General features: G+C 38.3%; 1 protein-coding gene and 2 non-coding genes across 3 annotated transcripts in view; 2 read left to right on the top strand and 1 right to left on the bottom strand.

Annotated features, from left to right (window-relative positions):
- Positions 1-244: 244 nt before the first annotated feature.
- TRNAG-GCC lies at positions 245-315 on the bottom strand. The gene has a single exon. It is a non-coding gene; the product is annotated as a tRNA-Gly (tRNA).
- A 5,748-nt stretch (positions 316-6,063) lies between these two features.
- On the top strand, positions 6,064-6,134 carry TRNAG-GCC. The gene has a single exon. It is a non-coding gene; the product is annotated as a tRNA-Gly (tRNA).
- Positions 6,135-12,464: 6,330 nt separating this feature from the next.
- LOC582405 overlaps positions 12,465-25,750 on the top strand; it is a 32,816-nt gene continuing 19,530 nt past the window's right edge. Inside the window, exons 1-8 of the mRNA XM_030979506.1 lie at positions 12,465-12,757; positions 13,752-13,880; positions 14,342-14,508; positions 15,098-15,394; positions 16,397-16,608; positions 17,061-17,400; positions 22,046-22,192; positions 25,353-25,569. Of these exons, the coding sequence (XP_030835366.1) occupies positions 12,490-12,757; positions 13,752-13,880; positions 14,342-14,508; positions 15,098-15,394; positions 16,397-16,608; positions 17,061-17,400; positions 22,046-22,192; positions 25,353-25,569 (1,777 nt within the window). The 5' untranslated portion in view covers positions 12,465-12,489. The remainder of the gene's footprint in view (positions 12,758-13,751; positions 13,881-14,341; positions 14,509-15,097; positions 15,395-16,396; positions 16,609-17,060; positions 17,401-22,045; positions 22,193-25,352; positions 25,570-25,750) is intronic.

The raw sequence follows: 25,750 nt of genomic DNA, 5'->3' as shown, positions 1-25,750 counted from the left end.
ATAGTTCGTTCTTTTAATAGCACATTTCAGGACCGCAGGCCTTCTCAATGCGCGTTACAGATATGCAATATTACCCCGGTCATCGGATTCAGGCTTACCCGCAACACAATGTACATATAGAAAAGGTAATGTATTCCAGTCCTGGCATGATAACATAACATTAACAATAAAAATCATAATAAAAACGGTGTTTTCCACCGAAGTCTCTAAGCGCAAAAAAAAAAAAAAAAAAAAAAAAAAAACTTGCATCGGCCGGGAATTGAACCCGGGTCCCCCGCGTGGCAGGCGAGAATTCTACCACTGAACCACCGATGCTTCACGGGAAAATGAGGCGTGCTTGGCAACGCGATGCTGCACTTCCCGAAATCCGTAAATGTACAGTAGAAACAATGAATTCTTCATATTATCAGGGATCATTTTTTGTTCGTTTTATAAAGGTGAAAAGGGGGAGGGGGTGTACATGACGCTGTTATAGGAGTATGTAGGGGAATAGAGTGTCACGTATACAGATTTTGTTCAGAAAGTTTCTAAATAAAAAGTGGAAAGAAAGTTAAGAAAGAAAATGTTTACTAATTCTAGTTTACTAATTCAAACCACTGCTTCGGAGTGGATTCCATTTCAATGTTGGAGTGGATTCAACTCCAAATCTAAGTCATCCTGAAAGAAATTGTTTAACAAGGTTGCCAGTTTAAAAAATCTGATATGCATGATGGGCCTGCGTGTTATCAGCGTCTGTGGTACGGTGTAATATTGCAGCCCTCAAAACAAGTGCTTCATAAAAGTAAAAATCTTTGAGTGACCGGTTTTACCATACTCATTTGTTGGCCAGCAAATGGGACAGAGTACCTTTGATGTGACTCTCCTCAAAGATTTCTACTCTCTGCATTTGGATTGGAGAGGAGAGGAGAGAGATAGGGTGTATGCGTGTATGAATCGAATGACCAAATAAATGAAAATGTGGATTTATAATAAAATCGACGTGCTAAACATCCACATATTTGGGGTTTATTAACTCTGACGTGAGGATACGGGATGGCTCAGTGGTAGACCAGTGGTCTCGTAACCGGGAGGTAGATCCCGGGTTCAAAACCAACTCGCTGCGCTAGTACCCTTTATGGTAAGGCATTAATCCGCATTACCAAGTCCCTCGGTGAGGACTTAAAGCCGTCGGTTCCCTGGTTGCTTACTTACCAACTTACACATGCTTTCTAAGCACATTAGGTAAAACAAACCATCAAAACAAATAATGAAAATGTGTCATAACAAACTTTTTCTTAAGAAAATTCCACCCTGACACCAGTGGCGTACCTGGGGTACTCCGTCAGGGGGGGCAAGCGACCGAAACAAACAAAAAAGGCGATGCTAATTTTCACTTCTGGCGAGCGAGCGAGCAAAAAAAAATCTTTAAGTAACGTTTGGTATATAAACTGGTATTGTTGCAAGTTGGGGCTGGGAACATTCACTTGTTAGCGACGTTAATTTCATTTTTTTGCAAACGAGTGTAGCGAGCAAGAAAAAAAATCACTTCTTTTTTTAATAATTGCCACTTAAACTTGGTTCAATTGTCCCATGCCGGGCGCGGGAACAATTATGTTTAGGATGAAGTTATACCCATTTTAGCTAGCGAGCGAAAATACATCTTTCTCTCAATGAATTGCTAAATAAAATTTGTTTCATTGTTGCAGGTAGGGGGCGGGCACAATCGTGTTTAAGGTAATGTCAATCCCATTTTGGCGGGCAGGCAACCCCCTACATTTCTCTTTTTAATGATATTGTAGCAGGTTATTAGTGGTGGGCACATCATTCCACGAGCTAGCGAGCGTAGCGAGTGAAAAAAAAAAACTTTTCTTTTATAGGGAAAATATGGTACATAAAAATTGGGTTCATTGTTCCATGTCAGGGACGTGATTATTAAAAGCGGTGTTATTTCTATTTTGGCGAGCGAGCGTAGCGAGCGAGCAAAAAAAAAATCACTTCACTTTATAGGGAAAATATGGTACATAAATCTTGGGTTCATTGTTCCATGTCAGGGACGTGATAATTAAAAGCGGTGTTATTTCTATTTTGGCGAGCGAGCGTAGCGAGCGAGCAAAAAAAATCTCTTCTCTTTTATAGGGAAAATATGGTATATAAACTTGGGTTCATTGTTCCATGTCAGGGACGTGATTATTGAAAGCGGTGTTATTTCTATTTTGGCGAGCGAGCGTAGCGAGCGAGCAAAATTTTTGTAATGATAATTGGTTCATAAAATTATTTCAGATTTTTTGTTGCAGGGCAGGGCTTACACAATCATGTCTATAAGGTGATGTTAATTCCATTTTGGCGAGCACGCGAGCACACCAAAACTTCTTTGAATAACGTTTGGTACATAATTATTAACTGGTTATTGCAGGTTGGGGCGGGCACGTTAGCGGTGTCAATTCCATTTTGGCGAGCGAGCATAGCGAGCAAGCAAAAAAAATAAATTCTCTTTTAATAGAAATTAATAAATAAACTTGTTTTTATTGGTGCAGGTCAGGATGGACGCAATCGCGTTTAACGCGATTCAATTCCTTTTATTCGCGAGCGTGTGTAGCGAGCGAGAAAAATGAATTAGTCTCTTTTAGTAACATTTGGTACATAATTGTGTGTTATTGTTGCCATGGTTGCAGGTCGGGGCCCGTCGGGGCAGGCACAATTGTATTCCAGGCAATACTAATCCTTTTCTTTTTTTCAGGGGGACGAGCAAGTGAAAACATTTAATACAAAATAGGCTAGCAAGCAGTTCGCGCCAGCGAAGAGTTTCAAATTTGTTATATCACTTATATTTTCCTATTTTCATTTGTTTTCATTTTTCAGGGCCGTATGCGGAATATTTTTCTGGTGGGGGAGGGGGAAAGATGCGTTAAAAGTTTTCGAAGAATTTCAAAAGCAAAAGGAGTGAAGGGAGTTCGAGCGACCGAACTGGTCATGAGGGTACTTTTGCATTTTCAAAAGTAGAATTGAAGGATTTGGTATAGACCTACACTACATTTTCAGGAAAAAAACTGTAAGTTTTCAATATATCTGGGGTCAACTGCCCCCCCCCCCTGGTGCGTACGGCCATGGTCTTTTTTTTTTTTAATTCCCCATTTTTATTCCTTTCCTTTTCTCTTCCCTTTTTCTTCCTTTTCTCTTCTTCCTTTTTTCTTTCCTTTTTTTCCTTTTTTCTCTTTCTTTCCTTTTTTCTTCCCTTTTCCTTTTTTCTTTTTCTTTCCTTTTCCTTTCTTTTCTTTTCTTTCCCCTTTTTCTTTTTTTTTCCTGGAGCCCGTCAGGGGGGGCACTCTGCCCCCCCTGCCCCCCCCATAGGTACGCCACTGCCTGACACTCTGAATTCTCGGATAGGATGTAATTATGATTTAGTATATTTCTCTCTCTCATACCTGTAACTTCGAACGATATCATAATTCAATCCAATTGTCACCTCAATGTTCTAATTACCACGCATCTCGTCGCCATTTATCTACCAAATTCAATCATTCATCCATTTTTTTTCCTCTTACCTTTTTGATTTGGGGTACTTATTAAAGACCTGCGCCGTCAATTCCTGGACCGACCTCTGTGTCTGGGGTTCGGCGGAGATTCCTAGGGCTCGCTTCAACCTTGGCTGACGGCAGATGTTCACCAGAGATGGTGAGGTGGGTAAAACCGACATGAATTTATCAAGTTTGGTTCGCATCTCCGCCAGCTCTTCATCTCGATACTTGAGGAGGGCTTGCAGCTCGGTTATCCTCTCTTCCTTCTGCCGTAAAACCTTCTGCAGCTCCATTAAACTCCCCATGGTGGATGATGATCACGACGACGATGACGACAATGAAACAGTCGATGACGTCCAAGTATCCACCAGCTTACACTCACAATATAACACGGACAAGAAATGCTCACGAATTAAGACATCTCCATAGCACATCTGCTGATGGGCATCACTGCTGTATACTAGTATAATCAACCCGGTATCAAACACGAGTGCTAAAAACCGGCTTACAATGTTGCAAAGCTGCGCTAAATCTACAGGTTGCGCGAGAAGTTACTACATTCACATTCGTTGTCTGCACTCCCGATGCAGGGAAGTTCGACCCGGAGATCACAAACAAAACACACTTGATCGCCAGCGAATCCCTCAGTAATTAACTCCCCAGAGTAAACGGGTGGCCGCCCACCATGAACACCCTTCGGTGCTGAAAAACAAACCCTTATTTTCCAAGGCGAAAATGACGTGATGATGATTACATCTTTCAGTACATAGCACAAGCTGCGTGGACGCTGATGTAGACAGAGATGTCTACCGGTTGGTGAGAATATTCAATGGGATAACGCAGCAACGATGTGACACTCACAGAAACCCGATGGATGAGAGTAAAACGTGAGATCAACGAAAACTGGTACAGAAATATACATCGCTTTCCGTACACGCACGTTTTCTCCTTATTTCCCTCTCTCTCTTTCTCTCTCGCTGCCCGCGACTAACTCACGCAACTCACTATACATGCATTACCAGCACACACACTGACATCAGCTACACCAAAGCCCCAATTACGGAATGAATATGAGCGAATCGTGTATGTGTACGTCCAGTGTCGCCGTGAAAAGCTTGGTCAGTGTTGGTCATTCACCTCTAAAACCTACACACGTTATATAAAAGGAAAGGGTTGATCAATCAAAGCATATCTTAATCTCTATAACGTGTACATTACGTAATGAACATAGACGATACACGCGGGAAAGTCCCCTTGTATGTTCCCATGAAGGGGGCGTGGCATGTAAACAAAGTAGATGGAGGAAGGGGGAGGAGCACACAGACGTGCGAGGGGAAGGTGTGTATTCATTCGTGTTGCCAACGCGCGTATTACGTCTGGGGAATATGTAGATAAATTTGATGCCGGATTTCAAGAGCGAAATATCGTATGGATCTTGTTCACTGGCGGTGTATTTAAAATGTATGTGGCGTTACATCATAATTCCCAAAAGTGGTCTAAAACTTTTTGCTAGGGAGGGCCACACTTTTGAGTTAGCACACTGATTCTGTGGGTGTGTCCGTGTATCGGTACTTAATGTGTATTGAAAACGAGCCAGATCAGTACTGTTGTTTGTGCCCCTCTCCCCTAAATGAATGGGATTTGCCAATGACTTGAATTCGTTTATAGATCCACTGTTAACACCAGTTAAAATAAATCTCCATGTCTGCTTCTTTTTTTCTTTTCTTTTTTTATAAAGGAAAAATTAAACTTTCCTCTCCATTGATGAATAGAACCAGCTATACATAATCTCGACGCAGATGTAGCATAGCGCCCTCTTTGACCAAAAACAAGACAATTAATTTGTTTACTTTGGAATGGCGAGGAAATTCGTACTATCAAAGAGAGCTGGTATCTCTTTGGTACTATTTACCTAATCGTAAAAATAAGTGTATAAGTGTATATATATATATATATATATATATGTGTGTTTTTTCTACAAGTTCCAACTTGTTCTTCCTAGTCTTTCTAATTAAGATATCAGTCAACATTTACAATCAATGGTGTAGCTGGAGGGGGTTGTAGGGCATGTGCCCCGAATTAAAATGCGAAATACAGGAAATTTTTTTAATGTGAAAGGGATATAAAAATTGGTTTGAAAAAGATAATGACACCATCTCCTAATGTGCAACATACCCATAATGAATCACTTGTTGATTCACATTTCGTCCATAGATTAAAACCGCCCAAGAATGCTGATGAAACAATATGAGTTCTCTTCTTTGTTTTAATGTTTAGGAGTTTGGAGACCCCTACTAACAAAGGATGCAATACGATTCCGATGTCACGATTGTCTGGTTCTAGTCGATTTATAAAAATAGAGATCAAGGCTATCTTTATACCGTATTTCAAGTTCTGACAAAATTCATGATATTTAATAACACTGTTATAATACGAATCACAATCATCTTTAATGAATAAAAAGATTTGTCCTTGCTGACAATAAAAGTGTTACATTATTAAACCATATCATTAGAATGTAATTTCAAACTGTTCAAACTGTTTATTGTGTTGGCCTTGCTTTCGTGAAGCATCGGTGGTTCAGTAGTAGAATTCTCGCCTGCCACGCGGGGGACCCGGGTTCAATTCCCGGCCGATGCAATTTTTTTTTTTTTTTTTTTTTTTGCGCTTAGAGAAATGCGCTTTATAAGCAACGTTTTTATCATTATTATAATCGCTATTTTATCGTGCCAGGCTTCGATTACATGACCTTTCTATATATATCTAGCCATTATTTTGAACCCGTATATTTTCTCTAAAAAACATATTGTCTTTGTCTCCACGGGTTTTATGGCTGTAGTTTTAGATACTGGGATGGCGCCCTCTTTCGCCCTCCTTCACAAATTGAAGTTGGCACCACTGATCCAGTGTACAAGATCGATCAAATAAATGTAATAATAATGCAGCAGAGTGAGATAATAACCTAAATTGTACTTCCTTTGTGCCAACTGTATTTAGAATAAATAAGTATTAATTAAATAATGTATCAAAATAAAACTGACGAAGTGCCGAACAATTTTCCTTTTTTTTCTTCCAGTATATAAAATGACTAAAGTGTCAATTTTTCCAAAATGTATACTCAGGTATTTCAGGAGATTGTTTTCAGGTAACCTATGATAATTTGGAGTAGTACCCCAAGGGGAGGGGGGCACTTAAACACAGAAATTAATGATATTTTTTGTCAAGTGACAAACGCAGGAGTTGTCCATGAATACCTTACAATCCACTTACAAAACAGCCAATTTGAGATTCGCATAGATTTAGCGATCACAATAAATTCGGACATCCATATTTCTTTTATTACGTGTCCGATTTATTTCAAACTTTCGTCAGTCCGTTTCATACAAATGAACTAATCACACATGTTCGATTGCCCTATAGCAAAGCTTATGTGATGCAAAAGCTCTGAACTTCTTGTAAAAACATGATTTAAAAAATATGACGGGGGGGGGGGGAATAGGCGGTTTAGGGGGTTTGACCCCCCCCCCCCCCCCTTGGGCTGCCAAGTGAAAATGTGATGTGCATAGGAAATGCTATCATGTGTCCAGACCTACACAGTATTAGAAGATGTCAGTAGATGCCAGGAAAACATCACTAACGGGGGTTCAAAATAGCACCAAAAAAAAAAAAAATCGCCTCGCCGCTTCGCGGCTCGTGGACAATGTAAACATCACTTACGGGGGTTCAAAATAGCAACAACAAAAATCGCCTCGCCGCTACGCAGCTCGTGGACAATACTCCACATCGCATTCGGGTTACCCCCTCCCACCCTTAGCAAAAAGCTAGATCCGCCCCTGTGTTTTGGAAGGATATGGTAAAGACTTAAAGTAAAGAAAGAATGTAAATAAGGTTGCTCCGAATAATGAGGAGGACATTATGTGCCGACCGGGAAGAAATGGAGAGAATGTCATCACGGGGATAAAAGTCAATAACAGCTATGTAACAAATACATTTCTAAGAGGGAAATTGCCGACTTAAATAAATGATAATGATAAAATACCAAGGAATTTAGGAGTTTCATGGGTACCAATTCAATGGAAATTTGTATTAAAATAAGAGCCCCCGTCAGCACTAAAAGAGCCCCCGTGAGAAGGCTCACGGGGCTCTTTTTTTTTGGAAGAGCCCCCGTGGACAAAAAATTAATTTGAGCCCTGGGGGCCTCCATGTTACAGTAGGCAATGGGTTAAGAGAATGACAAACCTTTGGTAAGGAAACGCAATGGCTTAACACTTTCTTTCAAAGTTGAAGAAGTACATCCCCAGGCAAAAACAAAACCTAGCACACGTCTTTATGTATATTCTTGAACACGAGAATATATTATGCCCCCTATTATGCCCCCGGATGAAATTCTATTCTCAAAAGTCTCAAAAGGGCACCTGAAATTGTGTCAGATATAAACGTACATGACGTCAGCCACTCCAAATATCAGTACAGTCGAATACAAACATATAAGGTGAGAAACACCTCGCAATGTATATGGACGATTGTTATTAAAGAAGGGTAGGGCCTAACGCAACACTTTGCATTGCCATGGCTGTATACCAGGCAACGCCAAGGGCAGATTCGACCCCAAAAAAGTATTTTTATCGCAGCTTGTTATTCCAAGGGTAGGGTAAGAATGGAGAGTTATATTTATGTACATAAAAATGAAATATGAATGATGAAAAGTTGAAAATAGAACGTCTCATCGAACATTGTCGAATAGTCGAGAAAAATTATAATGATACTAAATAATAGAATGATGAGTATAATAAGTAAATAGTTTCTTGATTTTGATTTGTCAATTATTCTACTTGGAGAAAAAAAGGGCACGCGACTAAATTTAGCAATAGAATACTGTTCGTGTGAACTCGGAAAACTACACAGGTAACTTTTTTTTAAACAGTGTTGGAACTTCACGAACTGAACGGCACAACTTGAACGTTTGCATTGTCAATGCAAGACTGTGCTGTTTACCAAGTTTCTGTGTACTATACCACTCCTTCAATAGAATCGTTTTATACTTTGGAAGTTCAATGCGCAGCTCACAGCAGTACAAATCAAACCATATTTCCGCCTTCCTGTGATTATTCTTCTGATCTCTATTATTTGCTCACATCGTTGGATTATTTGCCATGATACAGTAGTAGGCTGTGGCTGTCTCTGCATCGTTTCTCATTGGTAAGTTCTATAGTCGTTCATTTTTGGAGAGTTCGCTTTCATTCAAATGGTTATCGCTATAATGTGGATCTGAAATCTGTTTTGTTAATCTATACTTTTGTTAACGTATTGGCATTGTCGTAGAGTTATGATGAAGTATGGACGGCAGTCTTAAGAGGTATCCTCGTGTACCCGCCCATCCATGCACCGTCACCATCTAGGGGCTAGGATGTCGTAGGGGATGAATTAAGGGTGCTGTCAGCGTATTTGCAAGTGAAAAGATACCCCAAAATTGTGAGAATATATTTTTTATTTTTTTTATTTGTTTGTTCGTGAACAAACTTTGAAGTGAAAAGACACCAGATCAGCGCACAAACACAAAAGAAAGTTGAAATTCGCCCCAGGTACCTGCTCTTGTCGGTACATTTAACTTATAATAAAACATCTATAATCTATAATTAAAAGCGTTTCAAGCTTACTTTAAAGAATAATTTAAACTCACCTAAGATATTTGGGGCTGTTTACTCAAATTGAGTTGAATGAAAGAAAAGTTGGTGGGAAATTAAGGTGTGGTGGTATAGTGATTCTAATCTAATGGTTGAAGGTTCGAATCCCAGCCAGGCACTTACGTCATTTGACAAGACATTAATCCACATTGCCACTCTCCGCCCAGGTGTAAATGGGTACCTTGGCAATGGCTGGGGTAATACTCATTACAGGACCCTCAGGAAGAACAGCTTTAAAGATAATGAGGCTTCCCTGAGTAAACGAAAAGAATAATTATTATTTATATTATATGGCCTATATACTATTCTCGCACTTCTATTACAATCGTGATTATATGCTGCTTGTAAGTGTCGGCTTGCATGGTGATGTAGATATACAGCAGGTTTGCATGATTATGTTCGATCTACGATCAATTTCTGAAATAAGTTTGAAAGGAAATCCACATAGGCCTGGATTGCGGTGATTTTATCTGTCGGGCATTATGGGTCAGGCTATTAACACAATAATAATACGTTACACTGGTAACAAAAATAAACAAGTCCTCTCTGACATACACAAACATGTAACTGTATTTTCTGCGTCTATACTCCATGTTAATTCTCTCCTGTGTCATGTATATTAAATGCAGAAGCGGAAACAAGGTAAATGCAGTAAACTCTTGTTTTTCTAATTAGCTCACGCGTATATAGGAAGGAAGTGGTATGGATAGATTGAAAGATATCAATAGAAAGAGAAAGAGAGATTAGAGAGAGAGGAGATGAGAGAAAGATAAAAGAGAGAGAGAGAGAGAGAGAGAGAGAGAGAGAGACGGAGACGGTCGAGGACAGAAAGAACAAACATGATCTGATATAAAGTGTGATTTAAAAAGTATAAATTAATTTTGTTAAGAGGTTAAAATATTCCAGTGAACTATACTAAAAGCGTTTTTTGAAATTATAAACAATGTTAACAATTCCCTTTAAGGAGAAGAGGGATTTGTAATCATTTCGCAAATCAAATGCAATTTTAGGGAGGTGTGACCTCGGTGTGAGCCGCAAGAACCATTCGTTTCCAAGTTCGTTTCCATGAGAACTGTTTTTTTTTTTTTTGCTTTTGGCTGGCCATGTCCTTAACTATTTTTGTGTTCACAATGAATTCACTCCTAACATAAACACTGCCTGAATAGAAATCCAACCTCTCTGAATTTTTCCATGATTTTATGTCCATTCTGTCCCCGAGTCCGTTCCACCACGCACAATGGATGTCCCAGAGCGTAACAGTTCAACTACTGCATGCATGCTGCTTATTCATGTATTCCCTCGATTTGATACTGTATCAGCTCGATCCAGTTTGACTCAATTGACCGGTTTGCAAACATAATTCTCCAAATGTTGTGCATATTTTTTAAACAAAGGTTGCTCTTGACAACCTGACAGCTTACTCGAGGCTTGTCCAACATAGCAACAAGTGGTGTATGCAGACTGGATTCCAAGTATTGTAGTTCACTTATTCATGTCTATTAATAGTGGAACAACTCGTCAGTATCCCAAGGAAAGAAATATCCATACAAATTTCAATTGTTAATAAATCGGCCTATTTGAATCAATTATGCCTTAAATTATCAATATTGTACATTATAATGGGTCATTATTATGGCTTCAGTATTATTATACCGTGAACTTGTGAGCTACTGACGTCGTGTGTAGGCCATATTACTAAGACAATTTCGATAGTGAAAAAAAATGAAGGATTAAGAAAGTTATGAATTTGAAAGTCGAGATTACTGTTATGAAAATGATGGGGAATCTTTTATAATTATGGAAAAAAAACTTCCGCATAATTTATATTATGCGTCCAAATGACTCAAAATTTATTTGTATAATTATCTATAAAAAAAGACTTACTTTTAAACATATACATTAGATGTACACTTACAATGTTTACAACGAAGCATTGTGCAACTCTTCTATACACGAGCAGCGACTCGATTTTAGCGTTATTTTCTAGTAAATACTTTTTGTTGTAATTGTTGTGGGGGAGAGCAGACGACCTGATCGGTGAAGTGTTTGTCAAGATACACCCCGCACCCTTACGAAGAGAGAAAATCATAATTTTGCGAGCCTAAAAGTTTGTATTGTAGTGACGCCCTTGTACTTTCATGTTCTATTATTTGCCAGGTCACGTAGCGACTAAGCGGAGAAGAAAAACAAATCATCTTGCATTTCATTATTGTTTGAAATTGTATACCTTTTATTTTAGAGCAGTTTGATCACCCAAGGAAATTAGAGTCTGATCTTCATATCTACATCTCTTTTCTGTTTAATAGGATCACTGAGGTCCGTTAAAACATGATTATTTTGGCATCTCTGGGAGGTTTTCTGAATGATTGGGGGTGGGGGGGGGGGGTCTCCTTTAATTAATTCCAGGGCGGCCTCTAGTTTGTTTGTAAGTTGTTTGTTTGTTTTTACATTGCTCTATTTCCGAAAAAATAATCACTGCATAATGGTTCCTACGTAACCTAAAACCTAGTTTCCTCTTATAAATTATGACTTGTCCTTTTTTTGTTAATTTAAATTTTTACATTTTAGGCTAAAATCATATTACATGAGCTGTATAAAGCCCTATACTCTTCTGAATATATTGTACCATCAAAATAACAGCCATGCAGAATGACCCCGATTTAATATACTCCACCGAATTAGGTACCGAACTTCAAAGTTTGTAAGCATTTGTTTAAATGTAGATCTAGGTTTCCTTGGAGAAAGCTAGATGGGGGGGGGGGGGGGGGGGGTAATAGTTTATAAAAGTTAGCCTGAATCAACATAAGCTTAATGAAAAATAAACAGTGAGGTGTGACAGTTCCAGAACAAAGTAGGAGACAACAAATAATTTCGAAAGTCGAGATTAGTTGCGCGTGATATGAACAATATCACTACTCAGAGTATATGCCCGAGTATATGGCAATGTAATGACATGCAGGGATAATTCCTAACCGAAAAGAGGGATCATTTGAAAGTATTTTGCAGCATCTACCGTCAAAATTTGTTTATCTTATATTGCAAATGTGGTTCAAACGCTTTTGCAAACTAATTATTATGTCCATCCCAATTCCATCTCATTTCTAATGAGATGCAATATCCCCTCCGCTTAAGCGGAGAATTGTTTCTTCCTCCCTGAGTATATTGTTACATTGTATGACCCTGTTTGTTCAAATTATTTCTATTATTGTGTTTCACAGCAACACTAAAACACAAAAATGTGAATTTTGATTAATTTTACTCTCAAATATTTGGATTTGCAGGAATTCAGACGAATACATGTATAGCCCATCATGATCACTTTGCGAAACATCGAAAGAGCGGTTCTTTTGATCTTCGTTGCCGTCCTCCCATTTGCTCGTCCGCAGTGTGAAAGCGATCGCAGAGGCATTATTCCGGGGGACATTACTCTTGGATTTCTTTTTCCATTCTACGCTGCAAGTGGAGACGGGTTTTCATGTGGAAATGGCATTTCAGACCATCAAAACATTCAGTTACTAGAAGCTGCCATTCATACAATAAACAACGATGCTGCAACAGCTACAAATGGAATCAAAATTGGTAACAGTCCCGAGTGCTGCATATTGTGTTTGTAATCCCCAATTTATCTTTATCGGGGGAGGGGGGGGGGGGGCACGTGCATACAGCTGTTCAAAGTTCTTTCTTGTGTTCAAAAGTTAAGATGGACCTTACAAGTAAACCAGATTGTGTTTTGTGGGAAGGGGTGGGGAAAGGATGGGGCATTTCATTTGCATGATCGAGGGGGGCGAATAAGTTCAAAATTATCTGACAAGTCCCCACCCCCACCCTAGCACCCCCCCTTGCACCCCCCCCCCCCAAAAAAAAGTTTGTCAACTCCTTTATGTGCCCTGTTTGGTCTAAAATTGCTGCAGATAGGGGCATGGGGGGGGGGGGGATTTCAGGGCCACATTTTAATTTTGTATTAGTCTATAGACCTACGTGCACTTACATGTATAGTTATAGTATGCCACAGACTATATATATTTTTGTGTGTGGATGTTGGGGGGGGGGGGGGTGGTCTCTCTTGTTTTCCCTCAACCCCTCTAACTTCTCTCTTCAATTTTCTCTGCCATTGTCAGTAATTTGGAATGATGTGTACAAGCAGCTTTGAATTTGATGATTATAGAACCTAGTTGTAGTCTATATAATCCCCAGGGGGATACTCAGATTTGGTTTGGACGGGGTGTGCCGCTCAAGCCTCAAAACCCATATCCATTATTAGGGGGCATTATCCTCGAAAAAAGAAAAATGGACTTATTTTTAATGGTATTTTTGTTAAAAGTGGGACCCATGTTTAAGGAATTTTTGGGAAAAAGTTACCCATTAGAGCGGCACACCCTGTATGTCTTAATATGTGAGTACCCCCCCCCCCCCCAGGGATATAATCTTATTTTTTTTGTAATAGTATATCCCTTTGTTGATTTGTATGCATTTTTGTATGATTGTTATCCATGTCAATTCAGTATGTCTGCAATCATGGAATATTCTAAAAGGGCATATCAATTCAATTCAAATTTAATGTTTATTTTGACAGGTTTGGAGGCATGGGACACTTGCAACTCAAGACAGGTTGCCGTGCAGAGAGCGATGGAATACTTGGGTGACAGAACACCAACAAGACAAACTTCTACACAACAATGTGACAGTGCTGCATTTAAACCAAGTAAGTAAGATATAAACCGCCACTTCACAAACTAATACACAACAATGTGATAAAGCTACATTTAAACTGAGTAAGACATAAACCCCCACCTCAGAAACTTATATACACCGTAATGTGATAATGCTGTATTTAGTTTAAACCAAGTAAGTAAGATATAAATCGTCACCTCACAAACTAATACAAAACAATGCTATAATCTCATTTAAAAAGATGCTATACTCATTAAGTTGCAAAAGTGTACTTTGTTCATTATTTGTCCAAAGTTTAACTGACTTGTGTGTTTTTGTATTTTTAATTTTTTAATATTGTTTTTAAAAGTAGATTACTGAGTGATTTTTTTTTCTTCAATGCAGAAATTATTTTTGTATACACCCACTTAGGATATGAATGAAGCATAATACATCAATTGCTTATTTATCTAAATTTCCTGTCAAATTCTTCCATGTTTTTTTCTTTCTCAGTTGTGATTGGTCACCTGATTAACGATGAGGGTCCAGCCGTTGACGCCCTCCTGACCGATGCTATGGTACCTGCCATCAGTTACGCGGCCACTCAAGCTATGCTGACGTCAGACAACGAGTATTCATTCTTCTCACGTACGATTCCATCCGATGATGACATCGCAAGAGTAAGACTTGGATTCTCAAGGTTCTGTCCCTAAATGATATCGATACAAGTATCCCCCAGAAAACTAAATCAATGATGTCATCTGTCGAGAGTCGGACAGCGTAAATGCTTTTAGTATGAGTAAATAATGATAATACTTGTTTTCAATGACAAGTTATAAAACGTGTTATAAGCTACTGAAATCCTTGCATTTGATTGGCTGAGAGCAAAGTTGTTATAGAGCTTTGGCATTGGTTATTGGTAAGAAGTTAGATGAAACGGGGCCCCGGTACTAGTATGACTGATACGGGTTCACATTGGCATCAAGTCAAATTGAATAGATGTAGAAATAGAAAATTAAGGGTACCAGTAGATGAAAATTTGAGAAATATCTGATAAAGAATAAGAAGAATTATGTAATTATTAATTATGCAACCTCTCTATATAAATGTTCAGGGATTTGTAAAATTTTACAAAAAATAGAAATGCTGCATTCTGTGTTTCTGAGTTGGATTTCAGCAAATTGAACTTAATCATGTGTCCATGTGTATGTATATTTGGATACTTTTATTTACCTCATGGATTGCGTATTCCATTTGTGATTTACCTAGGCATTGGTTGCTATCCTGAAGCGAATGGGTTGGACTTACGTTGCCATGGTGACTACAGATAACTCCGGAGAGAGGTCAGCAGGTCAGACGTTTCAGGACATCGCCGAATCTAACGGTATCTGCGTGTCTGTCCAGAGTAGGATACCTGAGGGAACCGCTGAAGCGAGTGTATTCAATCAGGTCTTGACCGACATCGGTGCTAAACCTAAGGTTAAAGTCGTGGTGCTGTTCACGTCGTCATACCTTGCGCAAGGCCTCTATGACGCCGCCGATGCATCAGGTGCAGAGCTGCAGTGGGTGAGTTACATTTAGAGATGAAAGATGAAACCAAGTTTGTATATATATATATATAGAGAGAGGCAAAGCTACATTGAGAAAATAAGTAGCAAGAGAGAAAGAGAGAAAGAAAGGGAGAGAGGGGGAGTTGGGGGGGGGGGGGTGGGAGAAGGGTAGATGGGAAGAGATACAACAATGTATAGGGGAAGATACAGTAGAAGAGGGAGAAGGAGAAAGAGAGATAGGGATGGTTAGGAAGAGAGGGAGGGAAAGATAGATTGAGAAACTGAGAGAAACAGTTACACAAATTTGTTTGTGTATGCTCTCTAATCTTACAATGTACTGTAAACGCTGTTATTCTTGTGCGACCCCAAAACATATTCGCGGGTTCTTAAAGGTAAAGACCAGTAATGGTCATGCGATTGCATTGTGAAAGAAACGTTGTGGAATTGATCAGAAAAGGTCGATCATCTAGCATCTAGCATCTGCAAGGTTCTGGAATCATCAAAATGATAAGAAATTTGGCTCATTCTTCGTAAAGTTACAAGCACTATACACAGAAAGATGTATATGGGACTACCCTATCTCTCTCACCAGACCATGAGAGAAATAAATTTACCAAATATATGAATTAGTAGTCGGTTTCCCGGCAAATTTTTTATCATCATGTATTAGTCAAAACATATTCTTTCACATGATTGGTAATGAGAGCTTCCATTTCATTTTTTGAAATTGGGGCGTTGCCAATACTGGTCTTTACCTTTAAATTCGCGTTGCAGCCCATTCAAAACATGCATAAGAAGTCATGCTTACATTTTCGCGAGTTCTAAAATTGTGCTTGCCGATCTTAGCGTGATTTATGTACCGCACGAATTAATGTACCGCAAATATTTCCACGTTTACAGTAACTTGTGAAGTAGGATGGTGTATCAGAGAAATAGTAGAGTTTCCTTCTTACTCATTAAACTGGGGAAGCTCTCAGAATGTATTCCAAACAAGTTGCCTTCTTTTGTTTGTGTTAAGGTGCTTGGACATCGGGCTCTACTAGATCCCTCCAGCCTTGACCAACAGCCAACGGTCACCAGGGGCGTGCTAGGTGTTCTCCCGCAGAGTTATTCTCCTACAACGTCCGACATCAACTCGGGCTTTGATGATTACTTCAAGGGCCTTACTCCAGCTACAGTCAATACTACAGCTGATCCGTGGTTTGTTGAATTTTACCAGGAATCTTTAGGGTAAGAATATCGTGATATTATATGATGTGTGTCATTTATTCACTATTTAGTGAAAGATGAAGCTATAAAAAGTACTATTTCTCCCAATAATATTCTCTATGTAATAGTATTTGTATTTGATTGTACCTATGTAATCATGCAGTGAAGCTCCTGGTGGCCTGCTAGTAATCTGAAATTTTCATTGAAATGCAGAGAATTTATTCCTTCTACAGACCCATTCAGTTAACCTACATGTAGGTAAAGCAAGGATTTGAACCCTCAACCTGTCGATTGAAAGACGTGAATGTATCCCTCTTACCACCACTAGTGCCTCAATGACCCTGATAATCATCTATGCATTCATTCATTTTTTTACTTCTTTTTAGGACAAACTGGTATTTCAATAATTACTGGTAATACTTGGATAATTTGATGGTTCATTTTGTTTTTTTCATCTTTTTTTTGTGGTCCAGATGTAACGTAGGTTCGCCAAGCGGTGGAAGGCCACAGTGCGGGAGTGTACAGGCCCAGCAGTTTGTCGACAGCTACGTCAGGAGCCCATACTATCAAGGAATCAAAGATGCCGTCCAGATAGCGATGTCAGCAGTGCGTCTTTTACAGGAGAAGAAATGCCCCGGCATGATGGGTGTATGTGGACAGCTCTTGGCTGCGACACCGCAGGAATGGCTTGCTACTGTGAGATCAATCCCCTTGGACGGTCAACAGGCTTTCAGACAGGATGGAAGCGCTTCTAATACCATGCTGAATATCTTTAACATGAAGACGTCTAGTGCTGGGTACTCACTTCAAAATGTAAGTATCTCTCCCTCTCTTGTATCCTTCCTCCGCTAAGATTGGAGATCGTCGGCACTGTGAGTCTGCTGAAGTTCCATAAATGGCTTTCTATTGGTTAAGTGTTGGGGTACTTAACTGTTGTTAAGTAGACTTTGACTGGTCGTGTGAAGATTGCATATAAAATATAGGATATCTTTATGGAGCTTTGTTTTGGCACTATTCCTGATTGGGTCCAGGAGTGAGAAAGATCTCCAACTCCAAGAACAGCGCAGGCAGGGACAGACTCAAGTATTCTGCAAACTGTTTTGTGTTGAGCTTATCCTTAATACGTTTGATAAGGTCTTGATGCACAGATGATAGGGCTGGGCAAGTTGCAACAAGGTGCTCAACATCCTCTTGCTCTGCCCGACACAGACGGCAGCAGTTATCAGCCGCCTTAGCATGCTACACATTTACAAAAACTGTAGATTTTGACATTGTTAAAGAGAAATTAATTGAATAGATGACCCTACTTACTACTGATCATGATATTCATAATACATGTATGACAAAAAAATTATTACAATGTCGTAAGTACATTGTACCAAATACTTGTAGAACTACTCATGATTTTTTAAAGTTCAGAATTTTTGTATGGGATGCTTGGATTCAAAGCACTTTAAGAGATGCATGGTATTATAAAAAAGATGTTTAGGTTTGAAGATGATTAGTTTTTTAAAGTAATAAAGCACAGATTTGAATAATACGGTCTTTCATATTTTATCTATTTTAAATTTAATTGTTAATTTCATGAGTGCAGGAGACATATGAAGCTTGGCTTTCAAAATTTAAGGTACTCAATTATATTTAATGGTTGTGGCCTCTGACTAATAGGAAAATTAGAATCAGGGTAAATTACTCAAAAATCAAAGTATTATTTAGAAGTTTGAGCTGATCTTACTATCATCTATCATATGTCATGAGGTAATAAATCATTAACATTTGCTAGCGGAATGTTTAAGCAAACATCAGTGAGGTGTGTTTTAAGTTTACTTTTTGTTCAAATAATAGAAATCCTATCACCTAAACATATTTGAAGAGGTACCTGACTGTAAAATATTGCATGACTCTGATGTGTACTTAACTGTTCAGTTGGGCATGACTATTATGAGGTTCAAAATGAATGAAAAGAAAAGAAAAAGAAAGAGATTGATGCAGAAGAAAGAAAGAAAGTAAAATAACGATGAAGAAGAAGATCAAGAAAAAAAGGAGAAGTAGATGATGAAGAACAACAACAACAAGAACAAAAAGAAGAAGAAGGAGAAGAAGGAGGAGAAGAAGGAGGAGGAGGAGAAAAGAAGAAGAAGAAGATTCAATTGTTTTTTAAATAAACAGCTCTCTTGAAAGATAACACTCATTACTCATGCAGGATCATGCATTGGATGTCTTGTTTTTGATCAGTAAAACTTGCCAAGTCAAGTTTAGAAAATCTGAAGATGGGGGTGTTGGAAATATCTCATTGAAAAGAAAGTGTGAATTTACAGTGAAATGATTTTTCTTACAACATACGTGTAAGAAACAAAACGAAACAATATTGGAAAGGTAATGGAGACGATGATGATGATGATGACAAACACTGAAAGGAAAGTAAGATTATTAGGTTTGTGTAGGGAGGCAGCATCACAAAATTGACTCAGATACATGTACCTGCGATCTCGATGGCCCTATTTGAGTGAAAATGACAGAAAGAAATGAAAAGACTTGAAGTTGATGTTTGTTTGGTGTCTGAAGAAAGAGGAGTCCGGGACCTCTACTAAAATTTCCTTTCGATGTTAAACAGGTACTGCATACAAAGAGCTAGCTATGCACATACGTTTGTATGAAAACATCATCCTACAATGAATAATAGCTATTCAATGGTCTAGTGATCATGGATCGGAGGTCATATTTGCCAAATCAAAACAAATATGATTTCATTGCTGCACTGGGGTGTAGATGAGATTCAATGCAATTCATTTAACTTTCAATTGGGGGGCAGACAATGAAAGACATTGTCAACTTATTTCTTATTCCCAAATCAATTTTATAGGAGACTGCTTACCCTTTCCAGACAGTACATTTTGAATACTTCATTGTATGCATGCAAGTTTGTCTCGGTCTTGATTGTTTTTCCCACTTTAACAAAGAATAAACTGCACCATTTGCAATAGTTTAGCAGGCTAAAGTTGTACCGATTTATAAATCTGGTGACAAAACACATCCCTAAGCATATGGTGTGCCGCAGGGCTCAATTTAAGGGCCACTGCTATTCACTGTTATTTATGAAATATATAATTCAAAATGAAAGTGACATGATAGTTTTATTCAGAATGATTCAACATTTCCTTGAGTAGATGTGTCAGAGGCCTGCCTATCCTATATCTGATTTGAATCAAGGAATTTAGACTGCCCTCACGGTTTATCTGCTTGATTTGAAATCTAGTGTGACATGGAGGGACAGGGCAAAATATTCTTCAGTTATTGTGTGTTTCCCACTGCACATTGTGTGGACAGCAAAATAATAATGATAATTGTTCGTTCGTGTCTCCTTAGATCAAGATTAATGTATCTTGATCTTCGGAGTAGTTGCTACAATCGGCCGTGTCAGACACGTTGCCCCGGGGTGCTTGTAGCATGCCCCCATTTAAAACAATTATACAATAAAAGTTAACATTACATTTAATTAATAGTATGAAACTATTAAAATTTCTCTCATGTTACGGAAAAAAATATATATATATTATGAATCAATTGATTTGGTCGATCCAGTTCGATGGCACAAACACGGCACTACTGGACAGAGATCCTAATAATTACAGAGCTTGGTCTTGTTGCTCTGTTCGCCAGCAGTTTGAGGATATGGAATCCCGCGGCACATTGCTCACAAGAGTTCTAACAAGCCAAGCTTTACAGAGCCTATAATAAGTAATGTTGTGCATGTACCACCCACCCGATCGATCAAAAACTCAGAATTCATAACTGAATTTTAAAAAAAATGAAAAATAAAGAAGAAAAAAAACCGAAATGGTAACCATCTAAAATTTCATAGTTGTGACAAATATCTACCGGTATAAAGATTTATCAAGCAAAAAATATAAATAATATCATGTTTAAGAAAAGGATATATACACTTTGTTTTCTTCTTTCGTGTCCTCAAATGCTCTGCCAGGCTTTGGCACACTAAAGAGCCTTCTCATATTTGCTGCCACTAGGTCTTACAGGCAGCATTGGTCCATAATGATAATGATAATAATCTTTTAAAGTCCACTCCAAATTTTATTAAGTTAAACTGAAAATGGAAATTCTTTTTGCCCAATTGATCGTGAGCCCGGTAGCCACTGAGCAGCGCCAGATCAACGTTGCTCTATGTTGCTCTATGTTGCTCTACGTTGCTCTATCCCTTATTATTGAATACCAAACAAGGTAGCAGCAACTCCCGTCTTTTAACGTCTTTTGGTATGACGCGGCCGGGGTTTGAACCCACGACCTCCTGGTTGTGAGGCGGATGCTCTTCTGACTGAGCCAACACACCGGTTATTTGAAGAATTGTTGTGGAAAAAATATGAATCTGGACATGAGGTTTGATTAAATCTGCATGAATCCTTCCATTTCCTTGGGTATCAAATCCCATCCATAAATGTCAGTGATATACAACATGAGGTCAATTTACCGTCATGGCGGAAAAGAAAATTTAAAACACCGTTGTTTTTTTGAACTACCATGTACTCTACAGGGAAAACCCTTTACAAATTGTTGGTGTTTGCTAATTCTGGTTTCGGGGTTCGGGGAACTTGGGTGTGCAAATGGATTTCCTTCCTGGAACAGAATAAATAATAACGTGTAGATTTTTTTCAAAAGTTTTTGTTTTAAATGGAACAAAGAATGAACCCCATGCCTAAGGGAAGCGGGTATATAGAAGCTGTATCAAAACCTATGGGAATGAGGGAATATTGGTAGGCAAAGGTTTCAAGAGAGTTAAGTACAAATCAGAATATTCAAAAATCAAGTTTACAGGTGTTTTATCCTTTTATTCCTGGCGAGATCCACAGACATCTATTGTAGTGAATGAAATATGGTGATTATTGTTAAAGTTCATTGAGCGTATCTGCCGGAATAATGAATAAATAGACATTCAAAATGAGAAGGTGTAAATATGAACAACTTGTGTTCGTACGTGTACAGTAGTTGGTGAATTGACATGAATAGAAGGTCATAGTCTTGTTTGTGTAATGAACTTAGAAAATAGGATAATAAGCACATGAAAACAGGTAGCTCGGCGATAAAATAGTGGCACAAAGAGACTCGTCTGGAATGCAAAACTGCATAACTGTTGAAAATTATGATTTCATCACACAGAGGTGCATAAAACCACATTGTCAAGAGGCGGATCGCTGGTAGATACATGTACAATGAGGCTTAATGTTACCTAAATTTACATTAAGATATACTGGTATGTTAAAATAGAACTTCTAATGACCAAATATCACTATTTATTATGCCCTAAAATGTTTATGTTCTGGATCCATCTTTTTGTGCTGCTACATTTCTCTATTTTAAAGATACCTTTAATATACCTCTTGTTTGATCGCAATTATTCTTTTTATACACAATTTTATTGATTGCATTTATAATTTTTGTTCCCCAGGTTGGTTCATGGCAAGATGGAATGCTGACCTTTGACCCAGCCAATGTAGACTTGTGGACAGGGGATTCTAGTCAACCTGTGATATCTATTTGCGGAGTACCATGCCTCGATGAAGCTTGTAGAGCTGTAGCAACAAACAATACCATGGTATGGAGTCTATCATAATCAACTTCCTCTCTCTGTCTGTCTTTCTTTCTATCTATCTCTCTCTCTCTTTTGTCCTTATTTCTGTTTTTCTCTCTTTTTACTTCTATCTCTATCTCTTTTTCTTTCTTTCTCTCTCTCTATATTTGCCTGTCTTTCTCTGTCTTACTCTCCGTTTGACCATATCTCTGTCTTTCTTTTATGTTTGTCTTTCTCTTTCTCCATATGTTTGTCTTTCTCTCTGTATTTCTCCCTCTCTCTTTCCCTCTCCCTCTGTCTCTCTTTTCTCTGTCTGTATCACTGTATTTCTCTCTTTCCTTTTATCTCTCTCTCTATCTGTATTTCTCTGTCTTGCTCTCTGTATCTCTGTCTTTCTCTCTGTCTTTCTCCCTCTCTCTTTCTCTCGCCCTCTGTCTCTCTTTTCTCTGTCTGTATCACTGTATTTCTCTCTTTCCTTTTATCTCTCTCTCTCTGTCTTTCTTTTCTCTGTCTGTATCACTGTATTTCTCTCTTTCCTTTTATCTCTCTCCCTCTGTCTCTCTTTTCTCGGTCTGTATCACTGTATTTCTCTCTTTCCTTTTATCTCTCTCCCTCTGTCTTTCTTTTCTCTGTCTGTATCACTGTATTTCTCTCTTTCCTTTTATCTCTCTCCCTCTGTCTCTCTTTTCTCTGTCTGTATCACTGTATTTCTCTCTTTCCTTTTAGTCTCTCTCTCTCTCTGTCTTTCTTTTACTCCATATGTTTGTCTTTCTCTCTGTCTTTCTCCCTCTCTCTTTCTCTCTCCCTCTGTCTCTCTTTTCTCTGTCTGTATCACTGTATTTCTCTCTTTCCTTTTAGTCTCTCTCTCTGTCTTTCTCTCTGTATCTCTGTCTTTCTTTTACTCCATATGTTTGTCTTTCTCTCTGTCTTTCTCCCTCTCTCTTTCTATCTCCCCCTCTCTCGCTTTCTCTACCTGTATCACTGTATTTCTCTTTCCTGTTATCTCTCTCTCTCTCTCTTTCTCTCTCTCTCTGTATTTCTCTGTCTTTCTCTCCATATTTCTATCTTTCTTTTTCTCCATATCTCTATCTCTCTCTCTCTCTCTATCTCTCTCTCTCTTTCTCTCACACACACTCTCTTTCTCTCTCTGTATGTCAGTCTTACTCCCTGTCTTTCTCTTATCGGTACTCTCTATCTCCCTTGTATTGTCACTTTCTCTCTTTGAAGAATAAGAATTTCATGCCGTAAACAAATTCATCAATTTGTTTTAACGGAAATGTTTTTTCTCTTGTATTCCTCGTAAAATAATAAAAATATATTCTCATGTCAATCAAATTTTCTTTTGTTACTTTATTTTGTCAGTAATTTAGCCCTGAATTTCAAGGTTAGCATGCAAGACAAATCTTGTGTTGTACAATGTTTATATCAAAGAATAAATTTCGGTTTTTGTTTTGAAAGAGTAAGACAAGCATGTGATGTGATTGTCAAATTTTCAAAGACGGTGTTTTGAAGGGGTAACCTCGCTAGTCATAAGGACCGCTATTCATAACGTTTAACTTCCTATACCTGAAGGACCACTATTAATAAATCGGAAAGGGGGTCACTAATCGTAAAGGCATAAAGACCGTTATTCATAAGGACCACTATTCACAATTTGAGATGAAGGTTGCTATTCATAATTCACATTGAGGTTTATTACTCATAAGGACTGCTATTCATAATATGAAATTGGGCTCAGCATTGATAAGCATGAAGAAGGGGCGTTATTCATAATTTACATTGGGGGTCACTACTCACAAGGACTGCTATTCATAATACGAAATGAGGGTTGCTATTCATCTTCAATCTTCTCGTATTATGAATAGCAACCCTGATGAGTAGTGACCCCCAATATAAATTATAAAAAGCGCCCCTTCTTCATGTTTATGAATAGCGACCCTGATTTCGTATTATGAATAGCGGTCCTTATGAGTAATGACCCTTATGAATAATGGCCCTTTTGGGAAATTTTGGAATTTTTTATCTCTACACAAAAGTGTGATATTGGTGTACGTAATTATGATATTATGATTTAGGCAGACTTTTACATTGCTTTTAAAACATCACTTTCTTTGATAGTTAACTACCGGTACACTTGCAGATACCCCCTTCCCCCCGTTAAATTTCTTGTAACATTGACAATTTTGGCTCCAATTATTTGAATAGAATAATAGATATGGCTTATGATAAGCTCAGACCACATGCAATCCTGTGACAATAAAAAAAATCAGCCACGAAAATGAAATTCCCACACCAAATCATCTAAAATGTGTGAAAATTTTAAAGTGCCAGTATTTTGGGAAAGTTTGTGGGGGTTAAGTTTTACTCTTAAACTGTATCGTGAGTGAATGAGATCCTTAACCTTTTGCTCATGCAGGTGTGGTAGACAATAGACATAATGTTTATTTGCAAATAGAGGAGATTGGCACCTTGCTGGTAAATGATTATAAGAAGGAAGGAAGGAAGGAAGGAAGGAAGGAAAGGAGAAGGGAAAGAAGAAAATAATTCTTCAACAGGTATCATGTTTATTTGGGGAATTCTTTACTATGAATCATCTATAGACCTTTGTGATAGTGGTTAAAGGTAAATGAGGAGGTGTTGGAGTGTTTAGTGGAGCACTTGACTGGAAATACAAATGTCATGAGGTCCGATCCCTGACATAGCACTATGGTGACCACAATGATTGGAAGGCTCCACAGGGAGTGGAGATGATGCACATTGTGCATGAGCGAATCCGATGATAGGGTAATAATAATATATGCGCCTAGAGACGATAATTTGTTGAAGTGCTATATGAATCAAGATTTTTAATTATTGTTATCATTATTATTATTATTATTATTATTATTATTATTATTATTATTATTATTATTATTAAGAGGACAATACAGGGATGTACCTTATTAATTGCCCTTGCGCTAATTTTGTCCATGCATTTTTAAATGATGAATTTGGGACTTTCATGTATATTTATTTGAAAATATGATTTTAAGGAACTTCATTTCAGTAGGAAGTATTAGTGCAAAATCAATTAGGTATGTTAATGCTCAATCAGATATGAAGCGGTAAAATGCTGTGGGTTTTTAAAATGTAAATGAAGAGCATTTTTTACAAAAGAATTGTTCACCTGTTTGTGTTATTTCAGGTGTATATGGGTGGCGACATTATCTTAGGTGGACTATTCTCTGTGCACTCCTGGGATGACTCTACTCAAGCGTGCGGTCCGATCCGTCGCGAGGGCGTCCTTCGTCTGGAAGCCATGCTGTATGCTCTGGATCAAATCAACAACGGCGCAGACCTCTTGCCTGCCATAGCGCTTGGCATGGACGGGTTGGACACCTGCTCTAATAAGAGAGTAGCTGGTATGTTTAGTCTTTGCTTAAAGGGATTGGGTAACTTCGTCTCAGATTCTGAAACAAAATTTAGCTCATGCTGCAATGATAATTATAAACCTTTAGGTCAGTCAGGAACCCCATGACTTTTACAAGTCAATCGCCTGTCTGGTTATCAAGATATTTATGATTGGAAATTTGGCGTTTTCCT

Source organism: Strongylocentrotus purpuratus, unplaced genomic scaffold (assembly GCF_000002235.5).
Source record: "Strongylocentrotus purpuratus isolate Spur 01 unplaced genomic scaffold, Spur_5.0 spur5_scaffold_10, whole genome shotgun sequence".
NCBI lineage: Eukaryota > Metazoa > Echinodermata > Echinoidea > Camarodonta > Strongylocentrotidae > Strongylocentrotus > Strongylocentrotus purpuratus.
Note: the sequence above shows the minus strand (reverse complement) of the source record. Positions and strands in the feature narration are given on the sequence as shown.